The sequence below is a fragment of the Cajanus cajan genome, chromosome 5 (assembly GCF_000230855.2).
Source record: "Cajanus cajan strain Asha chromosome 5, NIPB_CcT2T_4, whole genome shotgun sequence".
NCBI classification, from domain to species: Eukaryota; Viridiplantae; Streptophyta; class Magnoliopsida; order Fabales; family Fabaceae; genus Cajanus; species Cajanus cajan.
The window spans coordinates 69,971,866-69,996,902 of NC_138521.1; the positions used below are offsets into that span (position 1 = coordinate 69,971,866).

Here is a 25,037-nt window from a genome sequence, read left to right on the forward strand (position 1 = left end):
ATCGATTATATTCCCAGTTGACATTATGTCCACTAAAAGGAACCAAAATTCTAATTAAATATGACTAAGTTAACTGCTAAATTTGAAGATTTTGTCCTTTGTGAACAAAAATATGTATGTGAAGTTTTTGTCCTCTAAAATAAGCCAAGTTAAATGAACCTGAATATTTTTTCTTAGATGTACATGAACCTGAAGCATAAATTAATATATTGTTATTTTATAAACCATTTTATTTTTCTAGATTATACTCACTCACATAATTAAAGAAGGAATAATTCATTCTCTCATCAGTTGGATTATACTCTTGTCTAGATATTGTTCATTTGTAGCTATAATTTTTTTTTTTCATAAACATGAAATACACAATATCTCAAAATTGATATAATTAAATATTAATTTACAGTCTAAAATATGTGATTAAATATTATTTTAATAATTTAATATGCATTTATAAAATAAAATAAAAATAATTTAATTGATTGATTGAAATTAAGTTCTTACAAAGTATATTAGATTTATAACATTTCATGCAAAACAATAACTAATTCATATTTCACCACACTATATATTTTGATGGATAAATAAATTTTACAATATAAATAAATGTCCACAGCTAGATAACATATTTCTAACAAGTGTTTAATTTATTTGAAATTATATATATATATATATATATATATATATATATATATATAAATAAAGAGGATTATAATAACAATAACTTTTACTGAGTATAACATTATTCAATAATTTTATATTAAATGTGAATTTTATAAATCTAATCATTAGATTAAAAGTTCTTTACTCTTATATCATATATACAAAATTTTCTATTAATTTAAAATGATTTAATACTTTTTTAATAAAATAAAATTGTTGTAATATATATATTTTAAAATATACTAAAATATAAATATTTTGATTATTTTCAAGTTTTTGAAAATTTGATAAATATATAAAAGGATATAAATTTTTAATCTAACGCTGGATTTAAAAAATTCACATTTAATATAAAGTTATTGAGCAGTATAATACTTAGTAAAAATTATATCAGTATTATTATATCTTTCCTCTCTCCCTATATATATATAAAATATAACATTATATTATTTAACAATTGAATTAATTAATTTATATTCTAAAAAAAATTAAGTGAATGTAAATATTTTTTTATACGAAATCTCAATTGATCATGTCTTATACATATATACACTCACACAAATCAACTTGCACTCACATCAACGCTTATATTATTTAATAACTTTTCATCAGATACTTTTATCTTATAATTTATTGTTGGATTGAGTTTTTTTATCATATAAATCATATTTGTAAAATTTAATGTCAATCTAAAATCATTTAATAGCAGTACTTTTTCATTGTTATACTTATGATTGTTTAATTTTGAAAAAAATTATATAAACAATCAAGATAATGTATAGTTATGATTCGACCAATAGAAAGAGATGAGAGAAAAACTACATTAGTACAAGTTATATAAACTATTATAAAAAGGAACAAGTATATAATTGAAGAGTTTTTATATTTTAAAATATACTAAATTAACTTTGCAAATTGGTGTACATCAACAGAGTATTAAACAATTTTATATTAGCATATATAATATTTGTAGATATAATATACTACTATTGATATAAAAAAAAAAAATCCAACATAAATTTTGAGATAAAAATATTCAATAAAAGTTATTGAATTTAATAGTTGGTGTAACACTTACAAGAGTGCAATTTGATTTTTTCCTCGTATGTATGATTTAAGCAACATATTACATGGGATCTTTTATTTATCGAAAGAAATGATAACTACAAAATGTGGATCACACACTCATGTATGAACGATTAAGATTAGAAAGTTAGATAATAATCACATAATTACTCAAAATATATGTGCATTTATTTTTCAATCGTGTACCATTCAAATGTGATTTAATAATTTACATTAATAATTTTTATTTCTCACGATGACGAAAGTTCTATTTTAATATATATATATATATATATATATATATATATATATATATATATATATATATATATCACAACAGAATATTTTCGTGTGATCATTTTTTTAAACAGAAAACACAAGTTAAATTTTTTTTTATTTGTCAAAGTTAAAAAAACAAATAAAAAAAAAGAGTAAATTAAAAAACAATCTTTATCATCCAATCAAACATATTAATATAATTGATCGATATCATCTTACTAAAAAAAATATTAAAATAATTGTACAAGAAACCCAAATTAGTTATTTGTCGTTTTATGTGTAGCTCACATGTTAATTACATTAATGTTTTCTTATGAAATAAATTTTTTGAAGAGATTATTGATTGATTCTACTCTTATATGAAGTCGTACTTTGTTTTAATATAAATTTTTTGCAAAAAAAATTATAATATTTTCTTTTTACTATTTCACTTCATCTAGGAGGTGTTTGTTTAAAAAAAAAATGAATGATATTATATTTTTTAGAAATCATATTCTTAGAAGTAATATAATCTGGAATATTATGTCAATAAAAATAAGAAAAGATATTTGGTTCATTTTAACATTTTTTGAAATGTTTTTAAAAATTAAAATAATTAAAATAAAAATAAAAATTATAAGGGTTATAAAAAATAACTTTCAATATTCTCATAAAAATATCACGTACTCATCCGGGGAATGAAACTCTTCTACTCATCTCATTAAAATATCACTTTTTCAAAAATAAAAAATACTTAAGAATGTTATTGCATAACCTATTAATAAACATAAAAATAAATATATTTACATTTCATATTTTAAAAAATGAAGAAAGATAATTCAAAATAAACGCCAAGGTAATAAAGTTAGTTTGAATATTTTTCTTTTTGGTAGTTACACTTTGTTTGAATAAAGATCGAAGAATAGGAAATAAATAATTATTAAGATGTTGTAGTGTCACTTTAATTAAGATCTAATGCACTAGATATTTGGGCCCCGCTGTACGAAACTGAGGGTTGGTTCATGCACCTTCTAAGTTCTAATCTTCCTTTTTCAGTTCAAATTTAATTTATCATTTGTGCTCTATATACGTCATATACTGGCTAGTGTGTCACCAATTATGAATTGACTTGCAACAGTTTCATTCATATTTAAAGGTGTCTAAATATATATTCTAGGCAGGCCTTATAATTATTTAAAGTTGGCCTTTGAAGATGTCCATGGATGACGGATAAAATCATTAAGTTAATACCTTACCATCTATACGAAATCGTGTTATTCTACAATCATGCATTATGTTATATATATATATATATATATATATATATATATATATATATATATATATATATATATATATATATAATAAAATAAGTTCTTAGTGACAATAAAAATTACTAATAATCATTAAAACACTTTTATAATAATACGAGACTTATAAGATGAGTACAAATTTTTTTTTAATTTTTTTTAATTATTTTATTTATGGTCAATATAAGATTTGTATTTGTTCCGGCCACGGGACGAACTAGGGTTTCCTCTAGGTCAAGCCGCGAAGCCAAAGCATTCAAAAGTGTAATCTGCCTACTCAACTCTAGGGTTTTGGGTTTTATGGTATGTCGTTCATGGGCCACTTGGGCCCCGAGGATCAAGAGATTTCCTTAACCGTTAATATTTGGAGAATATCTTGTCATTAAAGATGGGATCTTATCCCTGATATCGGAACAGTATCTATGTGGGAGAGTTAGACCGGATTTTGGCCGAGTTACCCCTGCAGAGCAGACAGGTCGGATTATGACCGAGTAGAGATCAGTCGGATTTTTACCTAGACGGTACACTAGTCGGATTTTTACCTAGACGGTACACTTAGTCGGATTTTGACCTAGACGGTCCCCTAGTCGGGTTTTTACCTAGACGGTACACTTAGTCGGATTTTTACCTAGATGGTACAGTATTTTTTTTAATACACTCTTCAAATTTAGAGCTATTGAGTTTGGTAATGATGAGTAATTTGATACCATATTAGAATAGTAAGTTATAGGTATAATTTAATCCTACAAAATAAATTTGTAAGTAAGAATTATCATTTACTTATATACTCTTTAATTATCTCATCTTTAGTCGATGTAAGATTAAAATTTTGTTCTAATAAATAATTATCACTAATAGTTATTTTGATGTAATACAAATATATTTTTGATGATCATTATATATTAGTCATTAATATTTTTATTAAATAATCAAATAAAGATAATTAATTTATTATTATTAAATAATTATCAATAATAATGATATAATGTAATTAATAAGTTTAAGTGATCCACTGGATTATATATTAGATTGTTGGTTTTGAAGAAGAAAGAAAAATTATGAAACCAATAAGATTGAACTGGAATTAGTTTCCCATCAGAATACATATTCATATTTAATGTCTAGCTGTATCTCAAATAATATTATCTACTAAGTATGATATCTACTATAGAAACAAAATACAATAAAGAATGATTATATATATATATATATATATATTATAAATATTTGTGCATAGAAAAAATCAAAACAACTATTTTAATTTTCTAGTTTTATATAATTAAAAATAGAAAAATATATCAATAAAAGAGAAGCTTAAAAGCTCTCAGCTTTTGGTGTTTTGAAGAAATGTAACGTGCATGGATGGAGAAAATAAAACAGAACACGAGCATTTAAATTTGTGAGCGTTAAACCCAAGTAGCTGCGTACGTTTCATGTATTCTTATTGAAATCCTCATTCCTTATGGAAAGACATAAACATAATATAAGCAGTGAGAAGTCAGAAGAGGTGGCGGTTGGGCATAACGACGTCATGGATGTTCCAAACCAAGGAAGGATTCGAGGTCGGAGATTTGGTGCATGAGGTCAGGATCAGGATCCTTCTTATAAGTGCCCGGAAAGTTGAGCTTAGCCTTGTCTCCGCGGATGCGCTTGGCGGCGGCGTCGTAAGCGCGAGCGGCTTCTACGGCGGTGCTGAAAGTCCCCACTCCCCAGCCACACTCTCACACCCTTACGTGGGTCCCTTATCTCCGCAGCCCACTTCCCCCATGCCCTCTGCCTTATTCCTCTGTACACCTTCTTCCGCCCCTTACCCTTGCATCTCTCCACTACATCAAAATTTAAATACATAAATCCTTTTATTATATAAATTACTCCATACTATATTTTTTTTGTTTTAAAATTAAATTAAAGACTGAAAATTGTTATCGCAAATCATTCCCAAACATAAATATATCACTTTATTTCTATACAAGCTAAATTAAAGAATTATTTTCTGATATTTAAATTGTTTTTTTTTCACTTTTAATTTTTTACACAACTACACACGACCTGGCGTTGTTTTCCTTTACTTTTTTTTTTTTTAGTGGGGTGGTGGGATCACATAATTAAATTTTTTGATATTATCGAGGATGGTTAATGTTATGCACCGAAGAGTATTTATGACAGCGGTAGTTTTTTTTTTTCTTCTTTTTCTTTTTGCTTGATAATACACAAAAAAGTGATCAAGTTGGTCCTTTTTTCCTTGTCTTTTCAATGAATAGGAAAAACGTGAATAAAAAGAACCATCCGTGTCTTGCAAACGTCAAATAATCCAAAGAGAGGCTTCAACTTCACTCCTCCACGATTTTACTTCAAATTCAGCCTACGTGTGATGTATATCTAACATTCTAACTCCCACCAAAGCCCAAAAGGATTAAAATAAAAATAAATCAGAAATAATACAAACAGATCGACATAACCAGATGCATATATATCACTCCATGAGACAGGAACCGAAATTCCCTCCAGTTAAGAAGTAATTATTTAATATATAACAATTTATTTGCCTGAGATAGTGATGTTCTCCGGTAAAAAAAGAAAAAACAAACAAGAGATTTTTGCCATTTCATAATATAAAAAAAAAGTTAAAAATTAAAATTTACACAGGATCGCCTCCCGTAAAAGTTACATGTGATTTATAAATTAAAAATAAAAATTGGACAAGAAAGTTTATCGTGGTATGAATCATGAAGAAACATAAATAGAGTTGGAATATAAGAGAAACGGATATACCTTTGTTATTTGGAAGAGGAGTGGGGTTTGGATCCTGAGAGTGATGATGATGAAGGGAAGAAGAAGAAGAAGAGGAGGAGGTGGCGTTGAAAGGTAGGAAGTGAGAGAAAGTGTCGAGCTCAGAGCAGAGGTCGTGGGTGGTGAATTTCCGACCAGTCTTCAAGTTGACGTCTATGAAATCAGAAATGATGGCACCACCACACATTTTGATTTTTCAAAGAGAGAGTTGAAATGGGCACGCTGATGGAAATGAATATGATATGAGTGAGAAAGGATATGAATTTATACAAGTCGGCAACTGCAAGAACACCTCTCACTGCACGCAAGTGGACCAAACAGGAATAACATTTTTTTTCCACAATCCAATGTATTAAAATAAATATATGTCTTATTATTTACATACTATTTTTCTTTATTTATATATTTCATAACATACTTTTTTTTAGAGTATATATAATTGTACAGATATAATTTTCAATACATAAACTAGCAAAGTATTTTTCTAAATATATTTCTTTTTTTAAGACCACATATACTTTTCAAGGTGACAATTATACACGAGAAAAATAATATAGTTAAAGAAATTTTAAGTATATTTTTTTGTTATAATTATGTAACTGGTATAAAATATTTATCAATTTTATAATAACTAATATGTATTAGAATTTAACTAATATAATCTATAATATATATTTTTTCAATAATCACGATACTTAAATTTGAGAATTTATTTAAAAATAATTAAATTCAAGTAATAATTTATAGTTCTTTCAAGTATTCATAAGACCATTATTTATGTTGCGGTAATTTATATGTTAGTTAAATTATATCCAACTTGTTGGATTATAGTCTAGAGAACTCGTAAATAAGATCAGATTAAACTTGAAAAATATGACTAAAATAAAAGTGAAACTTTTAATATATAAATATTTAATAAAAATAAATAATATATGATAATTATAATGTGTTCATGAATCATGATACTTGTCTGAAATTTCTAGTTTATTTCTTCGTTGTCCTGACGTGCTCTTTCATATTATCTCATAGCTTATTTCTGTAAGTCTAGTAAACTTATATATTTATGTTATGTCTATATGATGCTTCTTTGAAATAAAAAACAAAAGTCTACTTCAGCATTTAATTCACTTTTATTTTTTTCATCTTATACTTCTCTATCATGTGTTTATATATAAGCTGTTTGAGTGACTATTTACTTATTTATTTGATGTTATTTATATTTAAAAAAAAATATTTCAAACTTAAATATACAGTAAAATATAATTTTAACTTTTTATTTAACATAAAATTTATATTTCATTTCAACTTTACTCAAATGTGTTTTAATAAATCAACCGATCTTTCATGAATCATGATAAGGTGTTGTTTCAATATGTCAGTTCCACAGTTTTTTTTCTATGTTAATTGTGGTGTCGTGTATTTTATTTTTTTTACAGGAGTTGTTCCCTTGTTAAAGTTTGATTTTCGCATTTTTTTTATGACAATTATACAGGTTTGTTTCATTTTTAAACAATGAACAAGTCTGCTTTTTTCTTCTTCTTTTTTCTATTATGATCACTCATTTTTCTAAAGTTTTGACGTATAAACATAAATTTTAATTTAGACTCAGTGGCCCGATACATTGTCAGGCTAGTCGTAAAAATATCAGTCCATATGTAAAGAGGATTAGCCTGGAAAGATCAAATAAATTGGCCCGTATGAGCCGAACTGGGTCGTCCTATTAATTTTGGGCCGATCAGCTGTGATGGCATCTAAACGGAGTTACTACGAATTAAAAACATTTGACTTTTAAAAACTAACTTCTCAGAGGTGATTTTTTATCTAGACACGTGTAAACTCTGTTGACATCTAAACAAACAGAGCCATCGATCGGGCTTTGGAATTGTATTTGCTATGATATGATGATAGATATGATATGATAATATTATAACCGCACAAGAAAGATGTCACTGTAGACAGGAAAATATAATGGCTCCAACTATATGAATTATGTACAGATTTTGAATTATTAGGTAAAAATTACTTGCGTTCTTACAACTTATGTGAAGTATGTACGAGCATAAAGCTCATTTAATCATTATAAATAATTCAAATTCTACACAATTTTCTTAAAACATTGATTTTGATTTTTGTAAATTAAATACAACATACATTAAAAAAAAGGGAGAGAGATTAAACTGTTACATCTCGACCGCAGGCAATCCTAGTGAAACAACTGGCATAAAATATTAACGAGTGACATCAAGATACTTTGGAGCGAAGACCATGAAAGAAGTGAAAACTGAATCCATACATTCTCTTTATAACGAGTGACATACAAACAAAATCGTCCGGGGATCCTGGTAACCAAAATTCTGTAAACCACAGTTTCTTTCAATAGAGTAACAGGAATACATTCTATTTATAATTTTAAGAAATAACAAATGTTTTTCTCAATATGCAAACAATCCAAACACGAGAGAACATAATAGAAAAAGAATATGGCAATTCTATTAAGTTCAAATGTGGGTCGAAGGAAACGAGAAAATTAATTTGAGGACATAACCAGAATGAAATAAACCATACATCACTGATCACATATCATATGAAGGATGACAGCAATGAAAAGCAGTCCATACGTATGACCCCCTAACTATCACGGCAAAGGAAATGGGGGCTGTAAGTGATGTAAAAACCTATATAGCATAATAATTGAAGGAAAAAGACAATGACAAAAGAATTCCTATTCAGCCATCTTGGCCAGCCGGTGAACAGTGCTTCTAGCAATCCTATTACCAGGATCAATCTTCAGCACAGTTCTGAGGTCTTCAGCACCAAGTCTGTACTTTTCCATACTCTCGTACAAGAGAGCACGCTGTACCAGGACAGACACATTGGTTTCATCATTTTCAAGAACCTGCACAACAAATTCTGATCAGAACATTCTTCCTTATTATTATATGGTGATCAAGAAAATATGGTTCAGAATTCAGATCGTCATAAAAGTTAACCTAAATATGTAGTGGAACTCATGGACAAGTCAAACCATCCATCCGAACCTTTTAAACTTCAATTACTGAACTGAATACACACGCTACATAGGGTCTTAACTAAGATATAAAAAGGACCAGGCAATGATCTACAGGTGCAACTAGTGCCAAACATAAACTTTCGTATTTCCCAAAGTCTTTGAATGATGCAGAAGAATATCAAGAACAACTACTAGTGGCTTCGCGAGGAAATAAACCGAAGCAGTATAAAGAAACTCTGAAGAGAGATGCAAATGCTCTCCCTTATATACAACCAGGTTGAGCAAATGCATTCGTCCAATAATTCTCGGCACTATTGGAAATGAAAAAGAAACTTAGGATATTCAACAAAATAAGTATAAGGGCACAAACAGTGCCATTACTATCAATACGTAAAAGCTTTGAAGGGAAGCTTGAGTAGCTGTCCATGACAGAAAGTAGAAGGAACAAAAGGTACGTGATATCATCTTCTCTAAAGCAGCTGAGATTGTTAATCAAATCAGAATTTATGGAGAGATACTATTCAAGAAAAGCTGATTGTTGAGAAAGATTTTAGTAGCTTGTCACAAAATTTGATTATATTGTTGCTACCCAAGAAAAATCCAATATTTTTTCTACATATACTCTCTCGAAGCAAACATGAAGAAAAGAATTGACAAATTACACCAGTGGTTGGTGCAAGCTTTACAATCAAACCTATTTTTTTTCTGAAAAGAAAGATGCAGAGAAAAAAGATAATATCCAATGAAGGAAAAACAGTAGAACAACAATCAACCACAAAGAAAAGGAGGAAAGAGAATGAGGGAGGAAGGTCACACCAAGAAAACACAATAAATAATGACAGGAGGGCCACTCCTCGATGCTCTATTTGCAAGAAAAACAATCATGATAGCAACCAGCGCTGGTCTACACAATGTACCAAATGCAGAACTCAGATCACAAGGTGATACTATCCAATGAAGGAGAAGAATGAAGCTTGTTTTAGAAAACATGGAAGGCGCAATGTTGCATATTTTTTATGTATCTAGCATCTCCGAACACAGAGGAGTCTGGTACATTGACAATGGTCGCATCATTGAAATTTGATGAATCTAATAAGTTATAAATTAATTCTGAAATTTCTACAGTCACGATGCAAGTTTTAATTCCATAAATCCAAGCATTAGTTCCTAAAACTAAGGCCCTGTTCTAATTACGACTTACTTCTTATAATAAGGCACTACGCATTTATGATTCAAGTATGTTACAGCCCTTAAACTTTTCCAAGGGTTCAACGTAAGTAGGTGTTGTATGGGTTGCAAGCCAAGACCCAAAAAAGACAATAAGAAGCTTCTTTTTATCTCCTTGCTCTTAATGCGTATTATTAGAAAATTACACTAGCACTCCTTTAGATTTTGTAAAACTGCACACAATTTTTCCTTTTTTCTAACGTTTACACAAACAACCCCTATAAGAACAAGGTGTAATATTTAAGGGGTTGTTAGTGTCATGTTTTTCAAACAATTAAGGGAAATTAGTAGAAGAGTAGAAAAAACAGGGGATTCATATGCAAACTCACGAAACTTTAAGAGACATCGATGTAATTTACTCTATGTGCTATCACACCTTACATTTACCGCAGAATCTAATATTTTCTAGCAATATTAACCTTGTTTTAATTACATTTTATCTCCTCTCTCTTTCATCTCCAGCTTTTTAGCTAATTAATTCATCAATAGTATAACACATTGCAGCTAGCCCTTTTTTTTTTTTTTTTTTGTTTCCACACAGACAGCTCTTATAAACCATCCATCAATTATCTTAATAACACAGCAGACATGTAGTGATATAACAACAGAAAAAAAGAAGAAGAAAAAACCCTGTGATACCTTTGTACAATCTGCCACTGCCTTTTTATACTCCCCAACTTCCTTGTAACACGAAGCCCGGCACGACAAAACCTCGAATGTGGCTGCACTATCCCCAGCTTTCTCTAGAAGGATGACGGCCCATGAAAACCACTTAATAGCATCAGCAAACTGTCCCTGCTTGTAATTGTCCATCCCCTTGCCTTTGGCAGTGGAGCCTGATACCCCAGCAGGAGGAGGAGGCAGCCCATCAAGCTCAGTAGTGGCACCACCCACATCATGCCCTCCCCCACCAAACTCAGAATCCAACCCCCAATCATCCTGTCCTCCAAATCCATCAGAGGGCGCAGCAGCAGCAGCACCACCACCACCACCACCCGAGGCCGACGAAGCCGGCGCGAAAAACATGTCCGTTGGATCACCACCACCTGATGCCTGAACAGGAGGAGTCTGATTGGAAGCAGCAGATCCAGTAAAATTGAAATCAATTCCGGGGGAAGCAGTTGATGGAAACGCGGTGGAAGCACTTTTAAAATCTCCAAAACCATCATCCCCTAAAGCAGCCTTTTGCCCCTTAGCAGATGAATTAAGAGAAGCAGATTGGTTGGATCCAATACCAGACAATGAGCTAAAAGGATCGTTGTTAACAGAACTGGTTCCTGTTGCAGTACTACGCAATGAAGGACCCCCTAGATTGGGGGTTTTATTGGTATTGTTCATACTAAAAGTCCCAGAAGATGCCCAACTAGCGGTGGTTTGTGGCGTGGAAGCAGTTTTGGGCAAAGAATCAGCCATGTTTCCCATGGAAAAGGAGGTTTTATTGGAGGTGGGAGCTGATGAGACCTTGGAAGTAGCATTTTTGAGAGGAACGTTGGTGGAAGAGGTCTTAGAACCCTGGCCCAAAGCAGAGCTTACCAAATCTCCGAAGAGGTTTGGGTTCTTATTAACGATCCCAATGGTGGAAGCCGAAGAAGGTGGTTGAGTGGTTCCCCAACTCTTGCCGAAGATGTCTCCGACCATGGAGGGGGAGCCACCCGGGAGCGCGGTGGTCTGAGTGGGGAGGGGTTGGTGGGTCCATGAGGGCTGTTTCCTGGGTTGCGCTGAGGAATAGGAGGAGGAGGAGGTGGTGGTGGTGGAATAGGTGGAATAGGAAGGTTTGGGGTTTTTCTGATCGTTTAGGGATTTGGGGCGGTTGGATCCGATGCCGAGATCGAAATCGAAATTGAAGTTGTTGGAATTCATTTCTGAATGGACCTGATGGAAAGAAAATACAAAATACAAGATCTTTGGAGGCGAAGCTTGATGGTTCGTTGGTTCGTGTCTCAGGTGATATCTATTACAAGCGTTAAAGGAAGAAAAAAAAAAAGATTGGAATCGTGGTCTGGTTCTGGTATGCGGTAAAGGCGTAAAAATGTGCCTGGGTGGGTTGTTAAATCAACGGACTATACTGATTTTAAATATTAAGAGAGACCCGTTATGCAAAATCATAATAAAGTTACACCAAAATAGTCAATTCGATGAAGGTGGTGGGTGGGGGTCACAAGGAAGCGTAAGCTGTCAAGGACACTTGGTGTTGAGTAAGAGTCCATAGTGGAAATAAAATACAGACCAGCCGGGCGAGCATATATATTGTCCAAGCCCAACCTAATGGCTAATCAACTTGTTTTAGTGTGAAAATATTTTGTTTTCTATTTTCAATTATAAAAGTATCATTTTTATACATTTTTAAAATAAAATACTAATATTTATATGATCATAAATGAAAGTAATACAATAAATATACTCTCGAATGTAATGAATATATTTAGTATATATGAAGTAACGTCACAAAGGATTTCGGTTTCGACTTTAGTACTTCACAATGTATTTCTCTGTATTCTCCTTTAATATGGTGTACGGACTCTATATCTTTATGCGCAAATAATTATTATCATACTTCTAACTTTTTTATAATTTATTTTCATACTTGTTTTTCTTCTCTCTACATTTTCTATTTTCATATTTTTTTTTCTTTCTCTATCTCCTCCCCTCCATCTCAATTCACCCCGCAATGGGGTGGACACAACTTTTCTTTGCATGCATCCCAAACGAGAGGAAAAACTAATATATTCTATAATTTCTTCAAATGCCGAATTGCATTTATATTTAAACCAATTGAATTAATGTTGATATTTTCTCTTTTTTCTAATTCACCTTTCACTTGCTGGGACGACCCACTTTGCCACCCGTAATCCAAATAGAAGCAGATGGAGAGTCAGTGCCAGGAATTTAGATTAAAAAAAATGTCTTGAAATCATTACCCACACTAGCAATCAAAATTTGAAGCAATTAACTTTTTTTCGGAGTTTTGGAGCAATTAATTAGATTTGGCACTAGCTTTTGAGAGAAGGAAGATATAGCAGAACTTTAACTAAATATTGCCAATAAATAATTAGACAAGAAAATAAGCATGCATCAGTCTATCTTACCAACAGTGTTGAACCCAACACAAGGCATCCTGCCCCACCAATGTAAAATGAACAAACAATTAGGCAAAAAATATCCAATACAAGTTACCTCTTTGGTAGATATAAAAAGTACTCAACATGTGGCGGTGGCAACTATCTACTGTGAAATTATATACAAGAACGGTTCTTAAACTGTAGATAACACATTAGACTACTCCAATAGTAAAATTTAAAAGAACCGGTTCTTATATTTAAAAACACGGTTAAGAACTCCTATTAGAAATGGGCTAAACAAATGCATTAAGCATATTAGTAGAAGGCAAAATCAGTCAAATAACCAAAATAAATGCAAGCAAGATATCCATTGAGTGGCAGCTTTAAACAAATTATTAAAAAAAATGAATGAGTACCTTAAAATTTCAAGGTTTTATGATACACGTTACACAGATTCAATCGAATAACACACGACATTGACATCGAGGACAGGTTCAGATGCAGAAACAAAATGTTTCAAGTCTATTAATTTTAAAAGTCAGTGATCCAAATTGCTTAATAAATCATATAGGGAAAAGCCTAAAATGAAAATCATTCCCATCCGCAGAATTATCAAATGTCCTTCAAGGGCAGGCACAAGCAATTTCCATACAAGAAAAAAAAGAGTAAAAGATGACCTCAGAACCTTAAATCAGGAAAACATGGATCTGTTATCTATATGTGATAACTTTTAAAGCGGAGTTCTTATTGAACATTTCTTAATTCTCTCTATTGGAAGCCAAGTTTTGGCTATTCATTGCAGTTGATGGCTGCATATTGCCCCCCTGACCTTGGCTCCAGTTCTGTTGATCTCTCCTTTCAACCTGCATTGTTTCTCGTCGCCGGTCATGGCGTGGCCGAGGTCTACTCCTACTGGGTTGTCTCTCCGAATATCTATACTGTGGCCTAGGAATTACCTTCCCATCAACAAATAAATCACCTGAAATTCCACACAAACAATCAACACAACCAAAAACAAAAGAACAATCCAACAAATAACTAAAGCTCTCGCTAAATTCAGACCCTCCACTCCACTGACCTCCATAATCCTTGTTGGGAACATCAAGATATGAATCTGGGAGCACCCAAAGAACCCCAGGTAACTCTATTCAAGCATGAAAAAATGGCAACAAGAGTCGGTCAAACACATGGAGAAAGTCACAACAAAGACAAACATATTTGAGATAAAACAAAGGAAGTATTCCATAAAATAAAATTAAGCTCCATTTATATGTATAAAAGAATGAGAGTTGCAATGAAATTGATAGTAGCATTACCTTTGAGCTTATAAGAAAGCTCTTCGGAAATGAGGGCGCCGAAACCTATATATGTAGAAGTGGAAACAGAGTATATCTTCTTCTTGGCCTCCTCCTCACTGCAAGCAGAAGAAATTAGAGAAGAGAAAGAAGTGCGGTAAATAATTAATTAGAAGAAGGAAAAGGACCTTCCGAGAACTTGTGCTAGGGTTTTGACATAAGTGTTGACCATATGGTCGTCGGAGGGTTTAGGGTTATCGGGGAACTCCATGACGATGAGCCAGTGTTCGTAATCGCAGCCATCGAGAAGAATGGTCTCCTTGGGGGGACGGTTGCTCCAATTGGGGGAGGGGTCGTTGAGGGGAGAGTAACCCGAACCGGATGATTTGGTCCGAACCGGAAAGCGAGGGAGGAGTGTGCTTTGTTTGGTGGGGAGCAACGCGAATGCGAAGCGACAACGAGAGGGACAAGCAGCGTTTCTGGATGACAAACAAAGTGCTCGTGCCAGGCTATATGCTAAGGTGCGCCGCCCGTTTGAGTAAGCCATTTCCAACCTCTCATCGCTACTCTTCACTCTGCACTCGCCTATGTACGGGAGACGCCTTTATTTATGAATTTTTAAAACAATTTTCATTCCTTATAATTTTATTATTTTATATTTTTCTCTTTATAATTCAAAATGATTTTTTTAATCTTTATATTTACAATTTTTTCCTACTATATTAACACAAAATAAACAACATTATAAAAAAGTTAATATTAGAAACTAAAATATTAAAAATTAAACTACAATTATAAAATTAAAAACATCAATCTTAAACTATAAATTTTTTTAAAAAAATTAAAAATAGGTCTAGAAATTTTAAAAAAAATATTTTAAATTATAAGAACTAAAGGAGAAAATAAATGAAATTATAAAGAATAAAAAATATTTAACGTTCATTTTTTTAAACAAAGGGAAAGGCATGTATTAGCTTTGGAAGGGAAAAAAATAGCATCCTACATAATTTTATTTTATTTTTAAGTTTAATATATCATTGTGTGTTCACAGGTTTCATTTTTTTTATTATCTAAGATTCAAGATGGAGTTTAATTTTTTTTATATTTTTTATATCTTTTTATATAGATTTGTGTTTAAATGATGTAATTATGTATTATTCTAATATAAACTTTTTATTCTTATAGAAAAATGAATACAAGAAATCTTTAATTTCAAGAAGTCTAGATAGTAAATATTCGAAGTGATTTAGTGTATTGTATATGTTATTTACATTGTGATGCATCTATATTTATAGATAAATAATTGTTATAATGAGATCTAATCATTAAATTTATTTAAGAATTTTTATTATCTTACAATTACCAAACATTTCAATTTCTTTGTAATAATTTTGATGAGGATGTAGTTTTGGTTGAGTTATCCTTGACAATACATGTTTGTAGTTCTAATGTTAGAAGCCAAATACATATATTAGATCTCCAAACACTTTGTAGTTGAGACTGATATGTTATTGATCCCAAGACCCTTTTGGTACACTTCTCATTAAAAAAAATCATTTTTACAGTTATTTTTCAGTAAGAATATTTTGATGCTTGAAGTTGAGAATCGAGAAATAAAGATAAAATTTTTCAATCGAAAATCTCTAGTATTCATTTTCCAACGAGAATAAATATAATTAAATAATGGTAGAAAGCAGCGAATGCTTTGTTAATTGATCTTAAAAGACTTTGGCAGCACAGGCAGTTGATTAGCTATTAGAGGGAAAATGTGACCCTTTTTAATTTCTTCATTTGCATCGTAGGTAAACGGTTATTTATTTGAATTATTTTCCATTCATTTTCCGTCTTTCGGCAGAGTAAAACTCAATCAAATTAATATTTAGTTAAGTTAATGACCTAAAAAAGAATAATTAGTTTTCTTCCAAAATTGGTCTGAAACTTGGAATATATAGTACAAATTCAGACAAGAAGGAAACTAGGCATTGAAGCACATTTCGATTTATTTAAATAATTAACTGTGAATGAATACATTCATCAAAAAATAAAAAATAAAAAATATTGTTTTCCCCATAATACTCCTATATATAAAAAGTCCCATGTTAGCTCTAAAACCTTAATCGGAGTTGGTAAGAAATTGGATGTGATCATGGAATGGCTCCTAATCCTATATGCATGCTGGGGGCATTAGCAAGCCTCCAAAGAGAGGTTTTGTATTGACACAGCGTGAGATGGTTGGGGCGAGTCCAACTTTCAGGTCAATGTCTCGAACTGTTATACCTTGGCACGGGTAAAGCTTGCTGCACCTTAAATCCACTGCAAGTGGTGTGGTTGTAGTTCCCTTTACATTTTGAAAATGAATATTCTGGAGCTTTACAAGTGAAGGCTGCACCATGTACACAAATAAGTATATATATATATGCATGCATGCATGCATAATATGTTCCAAGGAAAACAAACTAATTAATAATTCATTACCTTCTTCTTGCAGTCTGGATAACATTCATACTCTTGATCAATGATGATAGGGTTTTTCACATTTTGCATGATAATGTTGCTGAAGCTTATATCAGACGCTGCACCAGGATATTTATCTGGCCATGATTTGATTCTAAGGCCATTGGTCGTGTCGGTCAATGAACAGTTCTGGATGCGAACGCCTTTCACCTCTACCTCATTCGGATACTTCCCAAGGCTTCCGATACTATATTTATATAACAAACAACGAACAAGATTAATCAAGGCTTCATCACGAATATCACAAGTTTTATATATATGTGTGTATTGATATGGAATTAGTTAATTACCTAATACCGTGTCCAGGGCCACATCTGAGTCTGTTGATGAAAATATTTTTAACTCCTTGGATCATAGAGATGCAATCATCCCCGGTTGCAATGGTATTTCTGGATATTATCACTGTATCAGAGTGGCTGACATGAATGCCATCAGTGTTGGGGCTTGTTGCGGGTGCAAGCAGCTTAAGTTTTCTCAATCTCACGTTTGTGCATTTAGTAACGAATATGTGAAAGCCTTTGGGGTTCACTGATCTGATACCCTGTATAACCACGTTGCTGCTATCGCTGAAAAAAAGGCTCTGCATACAACACCACCAGACATATATAATAAATATAGTAATAATAGTGAACCATGATGCATGCATATGATATGATACATTAATTAACTTACGCTTGGATTTCTGGCGCACGTACTATCAGCGCTTGATTCGCAATTCTCGGAGTATTCCCACGAGGATTTACCCTGGCCATCGAAAATGCCCCCACCAATAATTTTCAAGCCATCGAGCTTCTGGAAAATGAGCCAATCGCCGTTTTCGTACTCCGAAAGATCAACGGTAGCCAGAACAGTCCCTTGTACTTGAATTGTTACTGGGCTTGCAGCAGTGCATGGCCCGCTGAAAAACATTGATGAAACCAAGAATCTGCCAGGAGGAACCAAAAGCCTCGCTGGCCCTGTGGTTTCATGGCACACCTTTCTCCATCCATCCATGAAAGCCTGCATGGATCATCATATACCCAGCAGCAGGCTTATGTTAATATTATAATCATGCAAAAGATATAGTATAATATAATATAAAACGTGAACCAAATCAAGAGTAATTATTCAGAGCAGTGACATCCATTTATAGAAAATTACAAGAGGATATGCACGTGGTGAGTTGAATTTATTTACCTGGGTGCAGTCAAACTTGCCATCACCTTTGGCTCCAAAATCCTGGACGTTAAATACTTTTTCCCCAGGAAGGAGGACGTCCTTAGCCACATTTTTATTCTTGAACATATCAGGACCAGCAACTGGTTCAGGTTTTAGAGACTTATCCGCATTACAGGCCAATGCAAAGAACAAAATAAGAATGGAAACAGTCTTTGCAAAGGCCATTGCGCCTCAATGCCCAAGAATTTTATTTATTTTTTCACTTTTCAATTTTATTGAGCTTAGGGGCCTCCGTGGGGAGGCTAGGAAATTAAGGGGGAAATGATCAATCCTTCTCTGTCTCTGTATTTTATAACTTGCTTCTTGGCAAAATAAATTAATGGTTCATCTAAATCAACGGAGGATGCTGCTGCTTATTTAGTTTAGGCTAAATTTAGTGATATGCTTCTGTGTATTTACTAGCTGCCACATCCTAACAGCAGCCACGGTCAAGACAAGAAAGAAAAACAAACAACTTTTATCCTCTCATTAATTGCTTCAAAAATATATGCTCTGTCCACAAGCTGCCAAATGAACTCCCAAACCATATTTATTATTTGGATTCCTCTTACCTGTTTTTCTCTAAAGGTATAGTACAACCTTTTATCTATATTTTATATGCTATACTAAAATTATACTACAATTGATATCAAAGGTAATATTTAACATTAAATAATTAACACTAATAATAGTATTCAAAAGTGATCTGATTATTTATTTATTCCGCAGGAAAAAATTAATCTAAAGAATCACCCATCATTTATATATTTTAATCTTATATTCATTCTTTTAAATTTAAATTTTGGAGAATGAGAATATTTAAAATATGTTAATAAATAATAAAGAGTAAATCAATAGTGTATACACTAACTCATGTATAATAACTTTTTTGTTGATCTAGAGATAATTATTTTAAAAGTTATATTTATCATATATAAATTTGGTATAATTAATAAATTTTAATTGTAATTATTTCAATAAGAGATAAAATTTCAATTAGAAAACATTCAAGCTATATATGGAAAAACATATCCTAAAGTCATCAAAGAATACTTTGTTAAGAGAAATATTTTTTCTTTAATTGTCAAATAGTGTTTTTGACAAATAAAACACCCTGATTAGTTTACATAGATCAATATCTAAAGTAATTTAGACGAAACAATATGATTAAACGCAACAAATACATTACGCAAATAACATTTTTTTGCATCTACAAAAAATTTAGTAAATGGAGCTTGACTTAGAGGACGAAAATATTTTGTCACTATAGAAATCAATTTAGAGACCGCTTTGGAGACAGAAAAAAAAATATAACCACACATATTCCTAAATGAAGATCAATCAATGACTCATCTATGTTGGTTAAAAATTAAGATAAACTATCATTTTTCCTTTTTAACAGTCATTTAAGATTTTTATACACAAGCCAAGAAATATAATATATTTTCTCTTTTTTATATATAAAATAATTTTGATTTTCTATTATATATTTCTTTTTACTCAATAATAAATACATGATAGTTGTCAATGTATAAATTATTTAAAAACTAGTTAAATGTAAAAGTAAAATTGACAAAGAATTAATTATATTATCTTAAAACTTTGAACATAAAAATTAAATAAAATTAAAATTTTACTAAAAGTCCAACAATTAAAAAGAAATAGCTAGAGAGAGTAATTAGTGATAAGTTTTCGGTCGCATATGGCTACAAAAAATCATTTACTTAATTAGAGACAGATCCTGCTCTTGCTATTGATCAATTTTAGGACCAACTTTTCAGTCCAAAATTCAATAAGATTAATTAGACACTCTGGACACTAATTTTTTTGGTTACTATTAACTTATTTTATGGTATTAAAATATGATTAGAGATTGACTATAGGTCTCTAATTAATAATAATGATTACAGATTCGTAGCACACAGCTAATAGACGAGGAAGTCTATAAATTTTGATCCTGTTTCGTAACTTTCTTATTGTCTCAGTTTAATTTAACAAACCCATGATATAGCCTATGAAATTTGTTTCCACATTATAATCACACTACAGGCAGTAAGATTATGATAGAAAAGCTGCCTAGTGTATTAACTTTGATTTGTACATAACTGGCAGGAAAAACATAAGCGTAGTGACTTTAATACAATTTAACATGTACTTATAAAGTACAAGAGGAGTATTAACCATTTGCAGGAAGATGAAAGATGATGTGTAAAATTAAAATAAGAAGAAGAAAAATAAAAAGACTACTTATTACTCCCTACTGTGAAGATTTCTGTCTGTAAAAAATCATCACATCATCCAACCAAGCCTCTCTGTTGCAACTCTGTTCTGTTTTCAACTATGAATCTCGAAGCAGCTTCGTTGCATTTGACATCCTCTACTTTCATCTGGATGGCCTTAGCAGTCAAATAGGTTGGATAAAATTTGTATTGACACAGAATTTGTGGCTCAGAAAGGTTCCAATAACCCTTCTGCTGGCCATTGGACTCAAATCCAATGTTAGCAAGGTTTGCTTGAGGTTTCATTTCTTGCTCAAGGAAAAGGAATCAAGAAATTAAGTGATAACTTGGTTGGTGCCTTGTGTAGTTTTCTGAGTACAAGTCCAAGACTAAGGCCATATATTATAGGCCCACGTAATGCACTGTAGCTTCCCACCTTGTGGAACCAAATTTGCTGAATTAATTAAATTGTAGAGAATCACACAAGGTTATAAATGATATGATCGTCCAGGTCGTTACTCCTAAGTAATAGACTACTTGCAATAGGTTATATTCGGTCGATATTTTTTGACAATACCATATTGTCAAGATCCTTGTGTCCCATAATATGGACTAAAAATACAATATCTTCTAAGCTAAATCATGGTTTAAATTCTTAATCTCCCTTTAAATCAATATTTACTTTTTTGATTGATGAATCGATGCCTCTAGTATAATTATTATTATGGTATATTGGAATCACTCCGTCGTTAACCAGGCTTAAGATTTGATCCGTGGCCTATAGGTCTGTTTCTCTCTTATCTTAGCAATAAAGAACGATTTTGAAATTTTGACTGTTTGGGTGATTGCGTTTTGGACTTTTTTGGTTGATTACAATAGAAGAACCACATCTGATCCTACTTCGCAATCATTACATTACTTGGTGAATGGCGTCTAGTTGTAGTATTATGCTTGTCAAAATAAGCATCTCGATGATTTGATCTTTCACAACAAAATTATTCCTTTCTGAAAATGATGGGTAGAAATTTAAACTCTTGTAGACACCTATAAAAATAAATAAAATAGAGAAACAAATATACTTATATAGAAAGTTATATAATGTGATAGAAATACAGAAATGAAAAAAGATAATGACCGTTAATGAAACAAATTCATCTGCCTTTAACGATTCCTTTCGATCTGATGGAGGACATGTTGGGTCCCACGAGCTAGCAGAATAAGGTTTTATTTTTAAAAAATGGAAAAAAGAAAAGAGAGGTGTTATTTCATGGTATAGCATCAAATACCGGGTAAGAATAAAGTGCACCGTCTATTGGATTAATGGATTTTATCCAAATAATGTTGATTGTTGCATTGGTGATGAGAACAAGGAGTTTGTAGCATAGGTGCGGTTGGAACAACGACCATCACTTATCACAAGTGCGTCAACCAAAACTGCTTCGATTCGAATTTCCAAGCCTATTTTTCATGATTTCACTACCTCATGTAAACTTCTTAACATCTTTATCTTCTTAATTATATTTACTTTCTTACGATATACGTTTACAAATTATTTCAATATAATGATTACTAATTTTATATATATATATACATTCGATCTCAAATACAAGGGAAAAATCATTTTTTTTTCAAATATACATATATTTCAATTAATTTAATTCTATTTAATAATATTATTTTTAAAATATCATTTTATTTAATTCTTATTGTATTTCTAAATTTCTAATGACCTTTTTTTTTTATATTTAACATCAAGGTTCAATGAAAGGTAGTTTAGAAAAACGTTACTTTGCAAATGGGGTTAATGAAATTAAATAATATTAATTAATTTTCTTTAGTAAGCTTCAATTATCTTTTTTTCCCTTATACTTAAATTCCATATTTCAGTGTTAAAAGTTAAATCACGAATAAGAAATATTTGTATAGTTAACATGAACTCAAGGGACTTAATAAAGTTACTTTGAGATTCAACATACGTTGAGAGACTTGGTAACGGAGATTCAAACATAAGGATATATATTTCTAAACAATTATGTCATCCATAATACAAGTTTTGTCCCAAATGTTTACCTTGATTTAGTCAAAACATACTATTATACCGAACACCGGTGAGGATTCTCTTTCTCTTCTCTTTATTAAAATTAGGGAAAACACCACTTTTCTCTCTTAATTATTTTTAAAAAATTAAAAAGATAAAAAAATTTGATGAAGTAGGTAGTAAATAATTATAAAAGAGTGGGAAGAGATTACTTATTTGTTGAAATCTTATAAAAAAAAAAGATAATAAATAATATAAAGTGAATAGTTGTCGAAAGAAAGTGTGAAGAAATTACTAATAGAGTGAGAAAAAATATTAAAAATTCTTAATTTTTTAATTTTTCTTAAGCAATTAAAAGACTTAATAAAGATTTTTGTTATTATGTATTTAAAAAATACTTTTAGGGTGTGTTTAGATAAGGAATTTAAATAGAGTAATTCATTTGTTTGAAGAATTTCAAATTCTTTGAGGTGAAATACTTTGTTTGGAATCTTTGGATGGATAATTTACAAAGAATTTGAAATCTAAGTATTTGTGAAATTTCTTGAAATAGTAGAATTTCAAATTCTCTCAAAAAAGTAAGAATTTGAAATTCTTCATATTTTTTTTTCTTATTTCACTTATATATTTTATCTTATCTCTTCATGTTTTTAATTATTGAATATTTAAAAATATTTTTAAAATTATTAAATATTATTTAATATTAATATTTAAAATTATTAAATATTTAAAAATTGACTATATTTATTTTTATAAAATTTTATTTAAAAATCTCAACATACAAATATATTTTTAAAATCAATTTTATCATGGTAAAATCAAATTATCATACTCAAACGAACAATTTAAAATTTAAGAAATTTCAATTGACTTATCCAAACAAAACATTCTAAGAATGATAGAAATTGAAATCAAAGTAATTCAAATACCAAGAATTTCAAATTCCTTGAATTTGTAAATTTCCTCATCCAAACACACTATTAAGTATAGTTCAACAATTTATTTAAGTAAATATAAATAACTGTTTTTATTAATATAATTATTATATTAATTTTGTTATAATGTATAATATATATATATATATAGAGAGAGAAAAGTAAGACTTGAATCTTATAAATTTCAGCCTGCTCTCAAACTTTTTCCATAATAGCGATTTTAATATTTATAGTTTATAGTATCTTTATATAAATTTTTTCTCGTTAATTTATTAACTGATTAGCCTATTTAGAAATAAGTGAAATTTATATAAAAACTGTAATATATATATATATAGGAATAAGTCTACCTAAATATATTATATTTAATAACTCATGTTTTACATCAATTTTTAACGATCCAATCGTTTAATTTAAAGTTCTTAATGCATAGATTAAATCTGTAAATTTTTAAAAAATTTAAAAATTATTTGATACTTTATTTCATTTATAGATAATCATAAAATCATTTTATACGTTGATTCGGATTAATGAAACGAATTATCAAATAATTTTCAAATTTTATAAAAATTTGTAAATTTGATCTATGCATTAAAAACTTTAAATTAAACAGTTGAATTGTTAAAATTTGATGTAAAACATGAGTTATTGAATGGAGTAAATCTAAGTAGACTTACTCTTGAAATAAAATGATTCATCATATATATATATATATATATATATATATATATATATAAGATAAGTAAGAGCTTAAACGAATCCAAATAAGTCCTTAAAAAATCAAAATACCATACTCCCCAAAATAAAACTATTAATAATTAATAAGTTATACTAATTTTTTTAAAACAAATCAAATCTATCTAAACAAAATCTTATTAGACCGGACCTATTTTCAATACTACCGCTAGGAGGCTAGTGCCAAAATACTTGAGAGTTCCTTACGAAACCAGCCAAAAAAAAAAATGAAATGTTTCCTTTTTACTGCTTTTATATATATATATATATATATATATATATAACTTGTCGAAAAGAGAAAATAAATTAATACCTTACATCACCATTAAAGATGTTGCTAGTGTAGTGGGGTTATTTAATGGGTGATTCCTCCGGCTCTTAATTACTTGGGATAAGAGTATCTTTAATAAGAGTTCTTAGTTAACTTCTTAGATATAAAAATTAATTTTTATAATTTTATTATTGAAACATGTCGACGTGGATCATACATGTAAAAATCGTTTTCATGTAAAATTATTTTAAATTTGGTTCTTATTAATAATTTTTGTATTATTCTTACTAAAATAAAATTAAAAATATGGAATTCATAAAGTGAATTAAGATTTTAAGTAACACTCTTCTCCTGGAACAAATATAGAGAACGTTTTTATACCTTAAATAACATTGAAAGATAAAAATTAAAAATAGATTAAGAATCCAAAAACTTTTTAGGTTTAAATATATTT

The 25,037-nt window shown here is 30.3% G+C and overlaps 4 protein-coding genes across 4 annotated transcripts; all 4 read right to left on the bottom strand.

Annotated features, from left to right (window-relative positions):
* Positions 1 to 4,848: 4,848 nt before the first annotated feature.
* LOC109809275 (ethylene-responsive transcription factor RAP2-3-like) lies at positions 4,849 to 6,337 on the bottom strand. The gene is made up of 2 exons (XM_020372531.3): positions 6,066 to 6,337; positions 4,849 to 5,119 (listed from the first exon to the last, which is right to left on the bottom strand). Exons 1-2 carry the CDS (start codon positions 6,268 to 6,270, stop codon positions 4,920 to 4,922), a joined length of 405 nt encoding a protein of 134 aa, XP_020228120.2. The 5' UTR covers positions 6,271 to 6,337; the 3' UTR covers positions 4,849 to 4,919.
* Positions 6,338 to 8,460: 2,123 nt separating this feature from the next.
* Positions 8,461 to 12,520, bottom strand: LOC109809208 (Tetratricopeptide repeat (TPR)-like superfamily protein). The gene is made up of 2 exons (XM_020372451.3): positions 10,960 to 12,520; positions 8,461 to 8,979 (listed from the first exon to the last, which is right to left on the bottom strand). Exons 1-2 carry the CDS (start codon positions 12,178 to 12,180, stop codon positions 8,806 to 8,808), a joined length of 1,395 nt encoding a protein of 464 aa, XP_020228040.1. The 5' UTR covers positions 12,181 to 12,520; the 3' UTR covers positions 8,461 to 8,805.
* Positions 12,521 to 13,878: 1,358 nt separating this feature from the next.
* Positions 13,879 to 15,277, bottom strand: MORF3 (plastid developmental protein DAG). The gene is made up of 4 exons (XM_083075855.1): positions 14,863 to 15,277; positions 14,696 to 14,793; positions 14,458 to 14,523; positions 13,879 to 14,358 (listed from the first exon to the last, which is right to left on the bottom strand). The coding sequence occupies exons 1-4, from the start codon at positions 15,219 to 15,221 to the stop codon at positions 14,138 to 14,140; spliced, it is 744 nt and encodes a 247-aa protein (XP_082931981.1). The 5' UTR covers positions 15,222 to 15,277; the 3' UTR covers positions 13,879 to 14,137.
* A 1,373-nt stretch (positions 15,278 to 16,650) lies between these two features.
* Positions 16,651 to 18,676, bottom strand: LOC109809915 (exopolygalacturonase). Its single transcript, XM_020373339.3, has 5 exons — positions 18,365 to 18,676; positions 17,861 to 18,187; positions 17,479 to 17,768; positions 17,150 to 17,375; positions 16,651 to 17,057 (listed from the first exon to the last, which is right to left on the bottom strand). Exons 1-5 carry the CDS (start codon positions 18,569 to 18,571, stop codon positions 16,839 to 16,841), a joined length of 1,269 nt encoding a protein of 422 aa, XP_020228928.1. The 5' UTR covers positions 18,572 to 18,676; the 3' UTR covers positions 16,651 to 16,838.
* Positions 18,677 to 25,037: the final 6,361 nt, after the last annotated feature.